Genomic DNA, 18,429 nt, shown 5'->3' with positions numbered 1-18,429 from the left:
AAAAAATGTAGGAGCTGGCCAAGTAGCTAAATGGCCAGATTTGTGAAATAATGAACATGTTTCCCTCTGGCCAAATCTCCTAATGAGATTCTTAAAGACAGGAAGGCATAAACTACTACTTTCACAACTATAAATATACTGTGGCCACTACCACATATTCAATCACAAGATATATATGGCAAAAACAATGAAAATTATCAATGAGTTTTATTCATTCAATAAATACCTATGAAATCATGTAGAATATGCATACCATATGCATACCATGTAGAATAGTCTATCATAAAGGCAGGATGGGTCTTCAATGGATGTTTAATAAACAGTGATAAATAATACTCAATAAAAGAACCTTCATTTTGATTTCCTAGGACATATATACTGCCTCTAACATCTAGTTTTCTCTTTGAAAGCAAAAGTTCATCATTTGAAATAAAGTCCACAGCTGCTACAAATGAATAATTTTAGCACTGGACCAAGTTTCAGAAAATTTTAATCTCATCATGGTTTCCCTCTCAAAATCCTACATTGCCAAGTGATTCCCATTTATTTTGCCTCTCAGTTTTTCAGGATAAAGTAAACTGCTTTATCTGTGAGGCTCACACAAATGCCACAATTGCAGCAGGCAGGTAATAGTAACTCCAAAGGGGAGACGAGGCGAGTAAAAAATGAAAAGCTACAAGTCCTTTCATGTTAACATTTTATTTAAACCAGTACAAGCACCATGCTTAACAGAAGACTGTCCAAAATAAACATGCAATATGAACTAGCAGAGACTGAAACCACAGCTTAAGAAGTTGTGCCAGTTGTTGATTTTGTTAAACGATGACAGGGAACTGTTAAAATTCACAAGACTAAACCATTACTGTTTCAAGCCTCCTGAATGAGATTATATTGGACCATCTAAGTCATGGGAACTGCCCTGGCACATTAGTGATCTCAAACAATATTCAAGTAATTATATGCATATGAACAATATTCCAAAAGACAAGAAAACACAGTTTCTATCACAATCTTAATGTGGTTGTTTTAAATATTACAGGAACATGATTACTGATTTGAAATGTCAAATGGCATAATAGGAAACAAATTTCTCAAGAATATTCAACTTGGGACCACTGGTTTTAAGTGGCCTAGAAGGTTTACATTCTTCCAGAAATACAAAATAAGATTTATCCAGAAATGTGTGAGACACATCTTCACATAAGTTTTAAAGGCTCAAATTCTGTAGATTCCAGTATCATCAGTCTATTGAACAAATAGGGAAAGTAACCGTACTAAGAATATTTGAATTGATAAAATATGAGTTACTCTCTGCTTCCACGAAATACCAGCATTTAAACTCTTATGAAAATATCTATTCATCACTAGTCCACATTATGCATTAAAGACATTGCTGGATTTTAAAGGAGTCCAAACATTTTTTAGCACACCTCCATTACTATCTATATGGGTAGGAAAAAGGACAGCCAAATTTAATTTGGCAATAATCTCCTCTGACAGGAAATGTTTAGTTAAAGTGTCCAACCAGGATACAATTTATGGCTACGTCTGACTCCTGAAAATAGGAGATAAAAGGGAGAGAAAAGTGCTGACAGACATTATGCTACGAAGATTATTTAGTAATGACGATAAAAAATTTAGCAACACCCTCTTAAACAAGAGTATGTTTACACTAGGCATTTAGTAAACTTTTTAGAAACAGACAATTTGAACACTTATTTTAGAAGTCAATTAAACAAACATAATCAACCAACTGTTTTTCCCTAACATAATTGCTTCAACACCAGAACAAACTGATTACTATTCAGAACTCGGACGTTTTGGAATTTCAGCATAGTAACCTGAGAACAGCTTTCTTCATCTCATTTCTGTGGCCACAAAAGCCGTACTAAAAACATGCTGTGATTACCAGCTGGTTCTATTTTGACAACATTAGATGCTGTGCAGAACTTATGCAAGGCCAACAATTTCAAAACCAATGCTGATTTAGAAGACCATGAAGGAGGTTCCCAGGAAAAAAAATTGCTGCCAAAAAGGAAAGATTAACATTTAAGGTTGAATGGGAATGGCTGTACCAGAAAGTTATGGAATGTAAAAACTGGAATTATGAAATCTGGAGTTACTACTTGAGAGAAGGCAGAGAGAGAGATCAAATAAAATGTACTTGCAAAGAATCATGCAAAATTTGGTTAGATGGAAGGAAAATTTATATAAAAGTCTGAGAACACTCTAGAGCATGGGATTTGTAAATCTCCCTATAGGACAGAGGGAGTAAAAAAATGTTCTACTGATCCCCTAATCTTGATCTATTGTCTTACAAAATACATGTTATTGATAAGAAGCAGATAAGATAAAAAAAAAAACACCCACAGTTTATCACAGTTCTTAGCCCCTGTTAGAGAAAAGGGGAACTAAGAGTTCTGTGTATGGAGGTCAATATTATCTGACATTATGGAGGACTTTCAAAACTAAAATGAGCAAGACAAAATAAAAAACCTCATTAAAAAATACATTCTTGCAACACTAGTTTCTCTTATTGCTGCGAACCAAGTGAAACAAATCTAATTTCCTTCATTCAAAACATTAAAAAGACTCCTGGATTACATTACATTCACTTGGATTACATTTGCATTTCTGCAGAATACAAGCATTATTCTCCAATATCAAAATAGCTGTTTACAGAATTCTTAAAACTCCTGGGTGATGTTTTCTCTCTCTGGAAATTGGAATAAAAAATCTTTCCCATTCATTAACCAAAACAAATACCCACTCTAGTACTTCCCCATTTCCAACTAACTTCCTATTGCTTCCTGTTTCTAGATTAGTAAAGCCAAACAGCACTGGGAACAGAAGACATTCTATTCAATACTGTGAAAATTCCAACTATCTTCACCTCTTTGTTAAAGTTGGCACAGAAACCTCAAAAAAATAAATGCAAAGAACATATGAATGGAAAATATGCCAACATAAAAAAAATGCCTTTGCTAGATTTAAAATGACTAAGATATTCTTAATAAAAGAATTAACTCACCAAATTTGGTTAGTCTTTAGAGTCTCAAGACTTTTTGTCAAATTAATGTTAGAGTTACTTACTTGTTTGTTTTAAAGTACATTATATACTAGAATTCTTGCTTTATGCCAAGGATGCCATCATCTAACAGGACAGGTGTCCAATTTAGAATACTTTCTGAAATTTAGGATATAAAATGCAATTTCTATTGATGTGCTAATGTTATTAACTATGGCCAAGGATTTAAGATAAGTAACTTTTTCCAATGGCACAAAACTAATCACAAATATGCCCAAAATTATGACTTTCAACTGCCATATATTCACCAATGCAAGCAGACAGTTGGAGTTTTAAAAATATGAAGTTGATTTTATTACAAATTTCAGATACACACATTAGAAAATTTTTTTACTTGGACTCTTTACAAAAGTATTAATCTCACCAAATCTGGAATACTGGCAGTGTAAAAGTCTTAAACTAACTTTAAAGCTAACAAATCAAAGGCACAGTATTAACAAATTTAAAATAACTAGTTTTCACAGGACAACATTAAGAGGTGCTTTGTAAATAAGGTGTTATTAACCTAGATTCAAAACACTCTAGAAATGACACAACCAGGAATGAAGCCCTTGATTAGTTATAACTCATCAATTCCTAAGATGCTATTTTCCATAAGAATAGTCATAATTATAAAACCTAACTCCCAGAACTCAAGAGTGAGTGATTGATGAACAAAGTTTCTGGACTTGATTAAAAAGATATAGGAAAGCAAAGAAGGGATAGAATTGATGAAAAATGTACTTGTAATGCAGGCTACACTATAGTAAATTATTATTCATGGCTCAAAATTGGGTCACTCAAGTCTTTTACCCCAAATTAATTTCAAATTTTTGACAAGTGATAATATCCTATTTTCATATATAAACTGCTAATATCCAGTTTTGTCAAAAGGAGGCAACTGTTGTCTATTATAATACCCACTTTCCGATGGTGTCTGCAAATAGTAACAAATTCTGAACATAAGTTATAGAAATTAGTCACGAGAGTGCAAAAAGTCCCTGGAGAGTAGTCCACCTAACAATTACAAATATAGGGAAACATTTTACAAAGTTTCATTACTATGAAGATGATTTCCATTTTGTTCAAACTTTGAACAAATGAAGAATTTTTCTTTACTGCAGGAAACAAACTGTAAGTAACAGTGCATTTTTAGGCATAAATAAGTATTTATGTCTGGTTCCAGTATGGTCAGGTTAATACATAAATACTTTGGAAACATAAAACTTCACATTAGTGGAAAAATCCAAGTTTCTCACGTAACCATTCTTCAGTTAGGTCTTCAGTATTCCTTATTTCAAATACCTTAAGAAAAAAAAAAACTTAGGTTATACTCTCATACTTTCAAAGAAAAAAATCAAACACATTATATATTTGAGTATTAAATATCAAATTCTCCTTCCTTTCATAATGATCATGACTTAATCTGTGTACATTAGATATACCATTTGGGAGGTGCTTTACTTTTTTAATATACTAAGTACTCAGTTACCAAAGTTTAGCAATTAAGAGGGCATAAAACCAGAACTTCCAAGTGAGCAATTCTGTAAACCCCACCCACCCACTAAAAGAGATAACCCAAGTCAGTCAGTCTAGTTAGGAGCTAGAAGAACATGTGCTGGTCCTCCATAATTGGAGGAAATAGCTGTAAATTGTGTTGATAAAGATAGACTGGAGGTCCACAGCCACAAACCTCCAGCAAGAATTTGCACACACACAGGCCCAGAAAGTATAATGGCTACAGAGAGAAAATGTAATACAGCAGAAAGAATGGGATTTGAGACCATATGTGAGTCTGAATGCTAGTTCTGTCATTTATTACTATGCAACCCTGGACAAGTCATTCATCCTCTGAACCTCAGTCTTCCCATCTACAGAATAGAAATACCACCATCAACCTCACAAGGCTGTGGTGAGGATTCAATGGGATTATTTGTAAAGGTAATTTGTAAATTTTAATGCCTTAATTCCAGCACTTTAGGTCACACTCAGGATTAGAATAGGCTTGAGGCTGTTACAGAGCTCTTTCTTAACTACCCAAGCCCCTAGAGCAACTCCAGGGAATTCCTATGGTACAAATAAGAAAAAGTAGTGTCTATACATTGGTGGTATCGATGACAATCATATGGGCTAAAGGGAAAAAGCAGAGGGCACTTAAAGACATCCCCTGGATTGATGATTAAGCACCCATCCAAGGGGAAAACACTGATACTGTCCTTAAAATAAAACCTGAGCCCTGGCTGGTGTGGCTCAGTTGGCTGAGCACTGTCCCGTGCACCAAGAGGTTGCGGGTACGATTCCTGGTCAGGACATGTACCCAGGTTGCAGGTTTGATCCCTGGTTGGGGTGCAGTGCAGAAGGCAACCAATTGATGTTTTTCTCTCACATCGATGTTTCTCTCTCTCCCTTCCTCTCTTTCTAAAATCAGTAAAAACATATTTTTTTTAAAAAACCTGAAAGAAAATATTATTTAATACCATTTCAGTGTTGTAATATTCTATTTCTAAACCTAAAATGCATATACTTTTTCAACTCAAACTAATATGTGGAAGTTAAAGTGTAAGAGCAAGTACCTCTCTTACATCTAACTTTCAAAACTGCCATGACAATAGGGACATGTTAAATTGTAAAGCAAGTGTCTCACATACAACAGAATGTTATAGCTTAATAAAAGCTCCCAATAAGTATTCCTTAGATTTGGAAGCAATATAGTTAGCTGATAACACGGAATTCCTGCACAGAATCTGGTTCATTCAGCCTATGGTAAAGCTTCAATGCCGACTTTCATCTATTAGAAATTATATTATGGAAGATGAACTCTCAATAGATTGAATAGTTACAATACTTTTTTCTAAAGCTGCCTACATTTGTAATGTGGTTTTTTCTGATGAACTTATAATTCCCATTCAAAAACACACATATGGTCCAAGACTTCTCTCATTCTATTTTCAATAAAAAGCTCTGACTAATTTACTGCTTTATTCTAAATAATGTTCAACTGCATAACAATACTTAACTCTTCACATTATTTTGGTTATTGCTCTTACCCTCAGGGGATACATTTCAAGACTCCCAGTGGATTGCTTGAAACTGTGGATAGTATGGAGCCCTATATATACTATGTTTTTTCTTATACATACATACCTTTTCACTTAAAGGAAGCACTTCACGGCTTCTCTTTGGCACAGCTGAATTGCCAGCATCACTACCCTTGTGCTTTGGGGCCATTATTAAGTAAAATAAGGGTTACCTGAATACAAGCACTGGGCTACCTGGACAGTAATCTGAAAACTGAGCCAGGTACACAGTGACTAACAGGCAGGTAAAGCATATGGCTTGGATATGTACACACTGTATACATATTTGCTTCGCAAAGGGATGATTCATGCCCTGGGCAGGATGAAGATTTTATCCCACTATTCGGAACAGTGTGCAATTTAAAATTTACTCCATTTATTACTGAACTTCCCACTTAATATTTTCGGACTTTGGTTGATCATGGGCGACTGCAACCGTGGGAAGTGAAACCGTAGATGAGGGGAGGGGAGCTACTGTACTCTAAGTGAAAATACTGTCCCAACGACAAGTCAAACATGAACCGCACCTTGGTTAGTTCAGCTGTTTGGACCAGCTTATTCTTACTGCCAGCATACATCATCTGCTGTTCAGGCTTACATCCTGGAAAGAGACATGTCCAGAAATGAGACTGAGGTTTTGAAAAAGTAATGGGTTTTCACAGTCTACTTTTTAAAAACGACACATTTAGGATCTCCTATGCTTTCGAGTTTAAAAAAACTTCAGTCGAAATGTGATTTTGAGAGTCTTACTTGCACACTGTACAAAGAGACACAGCTAAATTACAAATAAACAAGCTTTAGATCAGCAAAAAAAAATGAGGCTAGACTGCAGATCTTGACTTTTAGATCCTTGCAAACACTTAAAAACTTTTTAGCATTTTCTTAATTGTGACTTTAAATATCAAGTTCAATTTTATGGATGCCTAACACAGATAAGGTTTTGGGATGGTGACGGGTCAGTGGGGCAGGGAGATCTGTCCTAAAGGTAACAGTTTGATTATATATTAAGTTAAAAATATACTGCAGTATATTTTAAGTGCTAAGTAAATGATACAAATAATAAAGTTTAGAGAAGAGTTCATCGAGTAGAGATTTTACTGTGGTTTGAATGGTGGTGCTAGTGAGAGTTCTGGTGATAGATAACTTAAATACCAATAAGCCATTTTAATATCCAATGTAAGCTACTCTGGGACTATTCTCAAGATTACAGACACATTATGGGTAACCATTTTAAAGATAAACATAAATATACGTCATGATTATACACAAAATTCACACTTAGAAAAATATTTAAAATACAGGAGAAAATGTACTTTTGATATTTTAAAATGTCATTACATTTCAAATTCCTGAAAATGTGTGTATGATCTGACCTAACAATTACACTTCTGGGAATTTATTCTAAGAAAATAAGCAAGTTCTAACAGATGATGCTTTATGGTAATTTATTTCTAGGGACACATTCACCCATGCATGTGCACACACACACAATTTAGGTTCGTTCAACACTTTCCATCTTTAAAACAAGCATACAATTTGTCCAGTATAAAAAATATTTTATTAATTAGATCAGAAACAAATATGCACTATTTAAAGAAATTCACTTACCAACAGGACTTGAGAAAATAAAACACAGAGGATATGAAACTCTTCCATCATCATGTTGATATTTATAACTATAGACAATGAAGGTTTTTCTCAAGTTAAAGAAACTAAAATTACTGCTCTATTTGACCCAAGCACTTACCAACAGAGTTCTGAAATACATACCTGGGGACCTAGTGAGTGGTAAATTTCTAACATACCCACATTTAGGCCACAATTTCACTATTCATTATCTTTGCACAAATTCATAAATAGGCCCCAGGACAAGTTATAAAATCATATAATCTCTCAAAAATAAATGTGTTAAAAGTATGCATTCAATATGGATTTATCTTTCTCATTTTTATTATAAACATATAATAGTAAATGGAATTTTTAAAAAAGGAAATAATTCACCCCACTAATACATCTTTTCATTCTTCTTGGTCTGATAAGTCCATACATATTTCAATTTGATTGTGATCATGGTATAGAAGAAAATTTTGTAAACTATGTCTTCTAAAAGCTGAAAAAATAAACTTCATAAATAAAATCCTCACCACTAAAGAAAACAAATCTTTTAAAGCACTAAGAAAAGGATATCGAGGCTGTCGTTCAGGTAATTCATCTTTAAGTTCATCCGGTGAAAGGCCCTGGAATAATAAAGGACAACGTTTAAACAATTTTTTACCTATATCCTTGAGAGATATACCAAGCACCCGTTCTACTAATAGGTATAAATACATAACCATACACCACAACATAAAATTTTATTTTACTAAGTTGCACAAAGCTGAGGTTCCTGAACCCTCATTCTAATGAAAGCCTCCTCAGTTTAGTTGTTTATTAACTAAACATGGGGCTGAGAGGCACACTAGTCTATGCCAATGTTCTAGCTGTCAGAAAATAGTGAGATAAGCCAACCCCTCAGAAGAAACAACTTGTCTGATTTGGGGGGTGGGAAGAGAATATAATTTCTTTTTTTAAATTGACTTGAAAGAGTAAAAGGGAAAGAGAAAGAGAGATAGACATTGATTTGTTGTTTCACTTATTTATGCATTCACTGGTTTTTTCTTGTATGTGCCCTGACCAGGGATCAGACCTATAACCTTGGTGTATTGGGATGATGCTCTAACCAACTGAGCTACCTGGCCAGGGCAAAAGTTAACTTCTTTTCACTCTAGTTACTTAATTTGACAAACTAAATATTTAGGTTATAGGGCTTTAGTTTTTATTTACTGTCCAAGCAATTTAGAAGCAAATTAAAAAGTTGACTCAGTAATTACTGGATGTATAGCCCTAACTTCCACTACTTGTTACACTGATTCATTATTGTTTTAAAGAAAGTGATTAAATTACAAGACAAAGCATTACACAATAATTCACATGTTTTTCCTGCATAATAAGCATATATTTATAAGTGTAGAACTCATTCAGAAGTACATGTAACTAATATATCTTTTGGGCAATAATTGCTTAACTATAAAACTGATCAAACAAACCTCAAGCTCTTCATCCAGTACCACCAGGCGTTTATCCTTGTCAATCTTCACTAAAATAAAAATACAGTATGAGTAAACTGTGATTCTAATGTGACCTTCATCTACCCAACCCACAGAGTCTCAGCTCCTTTTTTGGCATCTAAAATTAGAACATCAAGAAACACAAGCATAAAAAAAACTCATTCACAGTTTTAGTTCATGGTCAATTAGCTAGCTTAGCTTTTTAAGTAGTTAGTATTTAAAAGCTTTTACCCATAATTCTCCATTTACTATGTATATGGAGAACTCTGTAGCTCAAATGCAACCTCCTATATAATAAGGAAAGGTCTGAAAGGATGACTGACTGCAACTGGTCTACGTAACATGGTTGGAACTGCGAGGAGCAAGTGAACCAGGAGTCAGGATAGAACCGTCAGATTCCCAGCCTCTCCAGAGTCAGGGTTTCATGGTGCAGTGTGGGTCCAGTATGAGAAAGCGAATTACAAATAACAGTGATATCTATATTCAGTTATATGTAACATAATCCAAAGCCAAATTAAAATGTGTTTCAATAATTTATGCCCTATTCTTTTCCACCACTCTGAAGAGGTGGCCATCTTTGGTTTTGCACTGATTTCATGGTAAATCCTGCGAGATACAATATGATCTCAGATAGCTTTACCTTTCTGTGGCAAAATGGCACTGAGACACATTTTCGCTTTTAAGGTCTGTACTCCTACGTTGTAGTATTTATTTGTAATGGAACCAGAATTCATGACAAGTTGTCATCACCCCCATTAATTCATATCTGCGAGATGCATCTATTAAGCACAGTCTATACACTTTTACATTTTACCCTTCTTCCTTCCTTTATCTTTCTAAATTACTACTCACATATTAAATATTACCTAAGAATACAAAAGAAATCTGTATAACATCAGATGCGGCACACAGCAGCAGAGGCAATATTCAAATCATTCTTTCCATTGCCAGAAGTCAGTGACGCTTAAACATACTCTCCATGTCACTGGAGTTCAAGCCTAGAACTGAAATACGGGTACAAATCACTTTGAACACAATGCTGAACTTTATTTACCATTTTAGATGTAGGCAAAGGTTTCTGTTTGAGGATGAATGGCCAGGCTATTTTTAGTCCCCTGAGAATTTAAAGGATAGAGATGTTTGGGTCACTATAAATGACCAAGTGACAAGAAGATAATCTCCAATGCTCGGTAGGTAGCAGGAGTGGGAGATAGGATATTCTACCTGTTTTGTGATATTATCTGCTATGTATTTTTTAAACTGATCTAAAGGGGGGGTATGAATTAAAACAGGAGGAAGTAAATTACTTTCTAAAGCATCAGTTTATTCAATGTAGCTATAAGATAAAAACAAACTAACACCATGTAACTGAAGCAATCACTTTTAGCTTACTTATAATGGCAGCATTGTTTGTTTCTTTGCGAAAACGAAACTTTCTCAGTTTCTCCACTAAATCTTCAGCAACATCACAAACCACCAAAGACTCACTCTAGAAAAGAAAAAAAAAAAATCACATATAAAATGCCATGGTTTCAAAATATGTATATGTTAAAAGTTACAAAACCTATAACTTTAAAAAGGTATACTAACATCTACAAATGTCACAATTATGTGAACATACTAGCATGAAACACATGAACACTTAAAGAGCTTTTGGATCTACCAACCTTTGTATCCACATTAATTACACACAGTTATTCATCTTATATATAGGGTATACTTTAACTTTCTCTTTAGCTAATAAATATTTCAAAGAACTAGACACATATTAATGTGCAACTTTATCAGAACTGTAGAGGAAAGGAAGAATGTGGGAAAAGTGCAGGAAGACTATTAGAATTAATAAGATCTTGATCCATTTTTGGGTCTCACAACTATGAAAAATATACAAATAAACAAAAGTATGAAAAATAAATCCTAAGAGTAAAATCCAATAACATTTATATCTTAATTAAATGACTATGGGGATTTAAAACAGGAGTTATTAAGAATTATGAAAGCAAAACCAGAAGAAACAAATATAAAAACTAAAACTTTTACAAATTATGAAAAAACATTAGAGACTCTTCTCCAGAAATCTGGCAAGGACATGATCAAAAGCACTCTTCTCTTGGTGGTGCAAATGCATTATTGGTTGCAAGCATGAGGATGGAAATTCTTTTTTTCTTTTTTTAATGTTTAAAACTTTGAACACATAAAAGTAGAGACTATTATAGTGGAAACCTATGCACTTATCATTCAGCTTCAACCATTATCAACACACAGCCAATTTTATTTCATCCAACACCCTCAATACTGCCCCATGGACTGTCACAGAGCAAAGGCCAGAAGTCATTTCAACTGTAAATATTTCAGTATGTATCATTAAAATGACAGTTATATGCCATTAAAATATAAGGGTAGTAACATTATATCACCTAAAAAAAAAAAAAAATGAACAGTAATTCCAGTCTTAAATATTCAGAGACTTCATTCAAATTTTCTTTACTGTTTTAAGGTTTTTCTTTTCACATTGGTTTAATGATCCAGTTCCAAACAAGGCCCATATATTTTGGTCTCTTTTCATATATAGGTCCCCCCACTTTTTCTTCTTCAAGAAAATTAAAACAGTTCTGAGACCAATGTCTCATTGTAATCCAAAAGGATTAGGGCTTCTGATTTTAAGTTAAAATTAAAATTTAATAAAAGTCTTTTTTTTTTTTTTTACCCTGTTGGGTAAATGAAAGTGTATGTTAAAGCAGGAGATGGCTATCAATTTTATATTGTCCTTTAAATTCAGAACACTGGTAATAGGTAAGGTGTGATATACCCTAGGATATGCTATTATACAGTTAGAAAGTACATCCCACCCATAGGCACTATCCAGTCAGGCTCCTGTGGGAGTCATGTCTGTCTATCCTTTTAGTTCTCTTTAGAGAAAGAGATGCTAAGTCCTATGGGGCTTCCTGAAGGTAGAGTTCAACCCTAGTCTGTTTTTTCCTACCTTCTAAGAAAAATATAGAAGTCAGAAAATGAGAATTCCTATCCTCAACCAAAGGTAGAACCCACTAGTGAAACGAATAAATATTTTAGATTTTTGTTCAGGCAAGGACCAATTTATCACGTAAGTCTTATCCTTCCAGCTCTGATACCCAGAGCTGCTTGTGCAATCCTGACATTCTAAGGATCAGAAACCAAGCAGAGGGGAAAAACCAAAATCATGCTGTGATTTTATTTCTATAGCTTTTGTTTTTTATTTTTGCATTTGTAGCCTTCCCAATAGCATAAGGCCAAAAATTTCTTCCTACAAGGACCCAGCCTCAGCCAATTTGAATTGCTTACAGTTAGTAGAAGCATTGAAGAGTGAGTATAACACCCTGAAAACAACTTTATATGGTAAATTAACACACAAAGTTAAATGGAGAATTGACCTCCAGTGTGCACTTATTGGTTTATCCATACAATGAACATTTAATGAGTTTCAGCACCATGCTAAATTCTAGAGATACAATCATATAAAACATATATTCATGTACCACCTAACAATATTTCAGTGAACAACTTACTGCATATATAATGGTGATCCCATAAGAGTATAATGGAGCTGAAAAACTCCTCTTGCCTAGTGACATCTTAGCTGTATTGCAATGCATTAGTCGCATGTCTGTGGTGATGCTGGTGTAAACAAGCCTACTATGCTGCCAGTAACATATAAGTATAGCATAGTTATATATAGTGCATAATACTTAACAATAATAAAAGACTATGTTACTAGTTTGTGTATATACTATACTTTTTATTATTTTAGCATATACTCTACAAAAAAAGTTTGCTGTAAAAGTGTGCTGTTTTTAGACTAACAGCAGCCTCATACTTCTTGTTCATAGCATCTCTTGATTGCATCATTTTCTCTTGTGCTGAATTTAACTTCGTGTTTTATACATTTGGTGCACCCTAAGTGAACAGTGTTTATGAAGCCCACAGAGTATACAGTAGTATCCTAGGCCTTCACATTCACTCACCGCTCACTGACTCACCCAGAGTGACTTCCAGTCCCGCAAGCTCCCCTCATGGAAGTGCCCTATACAGGTATACCATTTTATCTTTTTTTCCTTTTACTTTTATTTGCATGAATTTACTCCCAGGTCATAAGTTTTTTTCCTTCAGTTTCCTCTGCGATATCTTTTTCTTCTATGCAACCTCCTCTTTTGGTTCAGGAACAATCTGCTCTTTTGCAGTAAAGATCATCTCAGCATGGCAGGGAGAGCTCATATGTGGGTTGATTTGCCCATGAGCTCTGTAAGTTCTGAGCCACATCTTAGGAACTTTGTTCACCTGGAGGTGCTCAATGGCCAGAGAATCTACATCTAAACCCTTAAGTTCAGCATTACTCCCCGCATTTTAAGCATGTGCAGCAAAAATTCAGCACTCTTTCTGGGCCACTGACCCTGTGTCCAGCCCTACTGTTTGGCCTGCACACCCCTACCAAATCCACCATTGTAACAACAGAATAGCACACATTGCTTCCGCAACATGACACCCTTCAGACACTTGGTGGCTTTGTAGGTATGCATACCCTTGATGGCCTGGGCAGTTTCACAAGTGTTCTGAAGGTGAACGTGAAGATTTAAATCTCTTGATTTGCACAATTTTGTGGGTTTTCTGGGTCAAGTGAATAGTGAACCATTTTCGGAGGTCACCTCAGGCCGTTTATGGGAAGAGGCCGTTTTATCTTCTATACCATATTTTTACTGTACCTTTTCTATGTTTAGATACACAAATGCTTACTATTGTGTTACAACTATCTACAGTATTCAGTACAGTAACATGCTGTACATGTTTGTAGCCTAGGAGCAATAGGCTGGTTATACCATATAGTCTAGGTGTGTAGTAGGCTGTACCATCTAGGTTTGTTAAGTGCACGCTATGATGTTCACACGACGAAATCGCCTACCATCACATTTCTCAGGATGTATCACTGTCGTTAAGCAGCATATGACTGTAAATAAAAAATATAGTCCTACCCTCAAGGAGCTTATAGTATAATCTAGTAGAGTATAGACCTATATCAAAAGAATCAGGCAAAAAAAAGTACATTTGTTTGTAACTGTGATAGAGCTAAGGAGAAGCATGGGATGCTATGAGAACTTAGGACTAGTGAGGAACATCGTGGTCACAGGAGGCTTGCCCGAGGAAGGCATCTGAAGAACCAAAACTACCTCTGCAAAGATCCCTCAATTAAAGTGAGCCTAGCACAACAAAGGTAATGAAAGGCCAGTGTGACTCAAGCACAGAGAATGAGCAGAAACATGGTACAAAAGGAGACTGGGAGGAGTTGCACCACCTAGGGCCCAGTGGGTCATATGAAGTATGTTGGTCTCTGTCCTAGGAGCAAAGGGAAGCCACTAAGGTGTTTTAAGCAGGGTGATAACAGAAAACATGATCATATCTGCAGGCAGGAAACAGACAGAGAGCCAGGATGAAGAGAGCAAGACTAGTTAACTGACAAGACTAGGTCAGGTGAGAGATGAAAAGCTGCTTAGGCAGGCTGATGAGAATAAAGTGATGAGGTGAACACTGCTAATAGTTAATGTGTTAAACACGAAGAGAGAAACATGCTATGTCCTTTACATAGATCTCTGTTTATGCTCAAAACAATCCTATGAGATAGGTATTATTATCCCCATTTTGCAAGAACCTAAGGCTCTGAGAAGTAAAGTATCTTCCCCAAAATTACATAATTAGTGGAGCCAGGATTCAATCCAGGCAGCAACCTCTAGCCCACTCACTGTCTTAACACTTTGCTGACTGGTCACAAGATAAGTCTTGTCTGCACTTACGTTAATTTAAGTAATTTTAAACATCTTGCTGACCAGTCACGAGGGAAAAGTAGCCGTCCACAAGGGTGAGTTCTGGCTCGAAACTGCCAGTCAGCAATTAGCCACTGCAAAGGAGCTGGCGAAAGACTGGATGTTGGGAGGGGAAAGGTTTACCGTGATGATTCCTAAGCTTCTCGCTTGTGTAACAGACTAAATAGTGCTACTTTTCACTAAATTACAGAACAAGGAGGAAGGCCAGGTTTGAGGGGAAAGAGCATGAATTCTATTTTGGACAAACTGAGGCGGCTTTGAGGAACCCCAGTGGGGGAAAGCTTCTTAGGGGATGTTAACTAAATAGTGGGATACAGAGATCTGAACTGGATCTCAGAAGCAAGGTCTGAAATACAATTTCATAATCATATGCATATAGATGGTAATTGAAGCTGTCGGTAAGGACTGAGAAAGAATACAGAATGGGAAATGAAGCGCTCGAAGTCATGTCCAGGGAAAGAGAACAGCTTACATGGGACACAGATGGACCAATAGGAGGGAAAAACCCCAGGAATTCTGTATTCCAGAAGCCAGGAGGGAAGAGAACGAATGCTTCAAAGGGGAGAGCGGTCAACACCCTGGAATGCAGCTGGGAGGCCAGGAAAGATAAGAATTAAAGGCTCCCTTGGATTTAGTAACCATAACAAGATCTAGTCAATGGAGGTGGGTTGAGAAATGAGTGGGAGGTCAGAGATAGGTCAGTGCGATTTTGTGTTTTCTTTCTAATCAAAGACACAAGCATATTAAAAAAAAAACCTGGTAGGAAAGATCCAGAGGATCCTTTTTGGTCAAGTGACTTAATTCTACACCTTTTTTTTTTTTTTTTAAACATTTAAGGTGTTTTTCTTTCAGGTTATAAATTTTATTGATCTTTTTTTAGAGAGGGAGTAAGAGGGCGGTGGGGCATCCCTGTGAAAGACACATCGACGGCTGCCTCTGGGACGCGCCCCGAGGGGGGTCTAACGGGCAACCTAGGCGTGTGCCCGGCCTGGAACCGAACCCGCGCCCGGCGCCCGGGAGGACGCTGCAGCCCGCACACCGCCCGGGCTCCACCGGCTGCGGGGCGTGCGGTCCAAAGGAAGCCGGGCCCCTAGACGCAGCGGCGCGAGGATCTTTACAGTCGCTGGGATGCCGAGCGCCCAAGCCTTGGGTCAAAGGGTTTCCAACTGCTGTAAGTCGCGGGAAGCAAAGACGAGGGGAAATTCTCAGAGGCAGACGGGGGGAGGAGGGGACGAGCTACGGCGAGGCCGAGGGAGGGGAACCAGAGCCCGAGCGAGCCCTGCGGGCAAAGGCCGCCGCGCCAGCCGGCCCCTGCAGACGCGCCCGCGAACCCGCGCGCCCTCCGCCGGCCCCGGCGCCCGCCCCGCCAGCGCTGCGGCTCAGGAGCCGGAACCCTCCGAGCAGCAGGACCCGGCGAGGACGGCCCACCCCTGCCGGCCGCACCCCAGTCCCGGGGCCCGCTAGGGGGGCGGCAGGGGGCGCCGACCCGGGCCCGGCGGCAGGAGGCTGCCCTCAGGCGGGGCGGCTGCAGCGGCGGCCGGGGGACGCCCAGTCTCTGGCCGTGGACCCCGGCCAGCAGCCGGGCGGAAGCGGCCGCCGACGCACCCCGGGCGCTGCCCACCGAGACGGGCTCCGGCAAACAGGAAAGCCCAGCGGGCTGGCCCAGCCCTCGTCCCCCACCCTCCCGGGCGGCCGCTCACCATTTTCCTTCCGGCAGCCCGCAGCCTCTCGCCTTCCCTCGGGTCCCTTTAAGAATGGCACCCCGGCCGCCTCCCTTCCTGCCCGGCGCTGGGCGAAGCCACCCCCACCGACCCGCGCGGCCTGGAGGCCGACACGTGACCGCGGACGGGGGGAGGCCCGGCTCAAAATTAGCCGGACGCGGGCGCCGGTGGGCTCCTGCCTGACTGCGGCTGCGCAACCTGCCAAAATGCGCTCATAAAATTCAAGCTCAGTAGAATTCGATCCAATTCAATAGAATTGTCTGTATCAGGGTTTCTCAAGCTTGCATATGGACATTTGTTGTCCAACAGTTCCTTGTGGGTGGACTGTCCTGTGCACTGTAGGCTGCTGAGCAGCATCTCTGGCCTCTACCCGCTAGAGGCCAGTAGCACCTCCCCAGCTGTGGCAACCGAGAATGGCACCAGACGCTGTCAAATCCTGTTGCCAGGAGGCAGGGGGGGGAAATCACCTCCAGTGGAGAACCACTGTTACAAATGAATGTCCTAAGCTTTGAGCCACAGACTACGTGCCGTATTAGTCCCCAGAGCCAGCTCGCTTGGAGCAGGCGTCAGGTAGCCCTGCCACTTAGTATACACAGATGGCAGAAGCCCAACATCTAAGACCAGGAGAGTCTTTTACTAGAGGGCCTTAGAAGTTCAGTGAGTTCAAAGGGTTAGGTTCTGCTTAGGTACTATATGATTTTTCACAATTGCTGTCATCTATGGGATCATACTCAAATTACACATCCACTCAATTCTGTTGTGGAGTGATTGCCTCAAAGTTTGAAACAAATTATGACGTTTATTATATTTCTACTGGTGTCTCCAAAATAGAGATAAATTTGCCCTCCAGGAAATAATGCGGGACATAGAAAAGCCATATGAAATGAATGAATGGGTTGGCAGCTGCAAGAAAAATACATAATAGAGATAATAAGTTTTGAAAAGATGTTAATAAATTTTGCATTTCTCTTATGAAACTCTCTCCTTAGTTGGCCAGGAGCATCTATCAGCCTCAAAGGAGAAACATAACTGTGATGTTGGGAATGCAAAAGAAAAAAAGCAGCTTTGACTACCAAAATAGGACTTTTGAGTCCCAAGAAAAACAGGAATCTTGAAAAAGCCAGACATTACTAAGAGAGAAAGGTTTTATAAAATTTTAAAGCTCCATTAACAAAATCCAAACCTTGGCAAAATTAAAAGTGTCATTTCGTATATGCCATATGACAGAGAAAATGGAGGCTATGGCATAAGGAAAGTACCTGCTGAGTGGGAAGGAGGGAAAGGCTTTCCACCCTGGTCTGGTGGAGGGTGGGATGGAGATGGAGCTTGAATAAGTGCAGCAGGCAGTCATACCCAACCTGTCCTGCCTGAAGGCTCAGAACGTGGGGCAGGGAGGGACAGTAGAAAAGCACCCAAATAGATGTGGTATTGGAGAACCTGCAGAGAATTGGCAGCCTACTCCTCTAAGGAAGGAGAAGCCTTCCATTTGACTCTGCACCCCCTTGAACATGACTCAGGGACAATAGTGTTCAATGGCAGAAGTGGCCTAGTTTGGCATCTTGGGATAACTGCTGGTTCTCAGTGGCCTGCAGGTGATGTGTGGGAGAA

General features: G+C 38.4%; 1 protein-coding gene across 1 annotated transcript; it reads right to left on the bottom strand.

Moving 5' to 3' along the window:
- Positions 1 to 683: 683 nt before the first annotated feature.
- On the bottom strand, positions 684 to 16,818 carry GMFB (glia maturation factor beta). The gene is made up of 7 exons (XM_016198137.2): positions 16,801 to 16,818; positions 10,644 to 10,740; positions 9,231 to 9,280; positions 8,332 to 8,381; positions 7,753 to 7,835; positions 6,672 to 6,745; positions 684 to 4,372 (listed from the first exon to the last, which is right to left on the bottom strand). Exons 1-7 carry the CDS (start codon positions 16,801 to 16,803, stop codon positions 4,301 to 4,303), a joined length of 429 nt encoding a protein of 142 aa, XP_016053623.2. The 5' UTR covers positions 16,804 to 16,818; the 3' UTR covers positions 684 to 4,300.
- Positions 16,819 to 18,429: the final 1,611 nt, after the last annotated feature.

This window comes from Miniopterus natalensis, chromosome 1 (genome assembly GCF_054644295.1).
Source record: "Miniopterus natalensis isolate mMinNat1 chromosome 1, mMinNat1.hap1, whole genome shotgun sequence".
Classification (NCBI taxonomy): domain Eukaryota; kingdom Metazoa; phylum Chordata; class Mammalia; order Chiroptera; family Miniopteridae; genus Miniopterus; species Miniopterus natalensis.
This window is presented reverse-complemented; position numbering and strand designations above follow the sequence as displayed.

Bases quoted from the DNA above. Each gene is read 5' to 3' on its own strand.
- GMFB (XM_016198137.2), bottom strand. The intron at 8,382-9,230 runs GTTTGTTTGATC...TTATTATTCCAG, and splicing joins TACTGGATGAAGAGCTTGAG to GGCCTTTCACCGGATGAACT. The intron at 4,373-6,671 runs GTGCGGTTCATG...TTTTTTCTTAAG, and splicing joins AAACAGCTGAACTAACCAAG to GTATTTGAAATAAGGAATAC.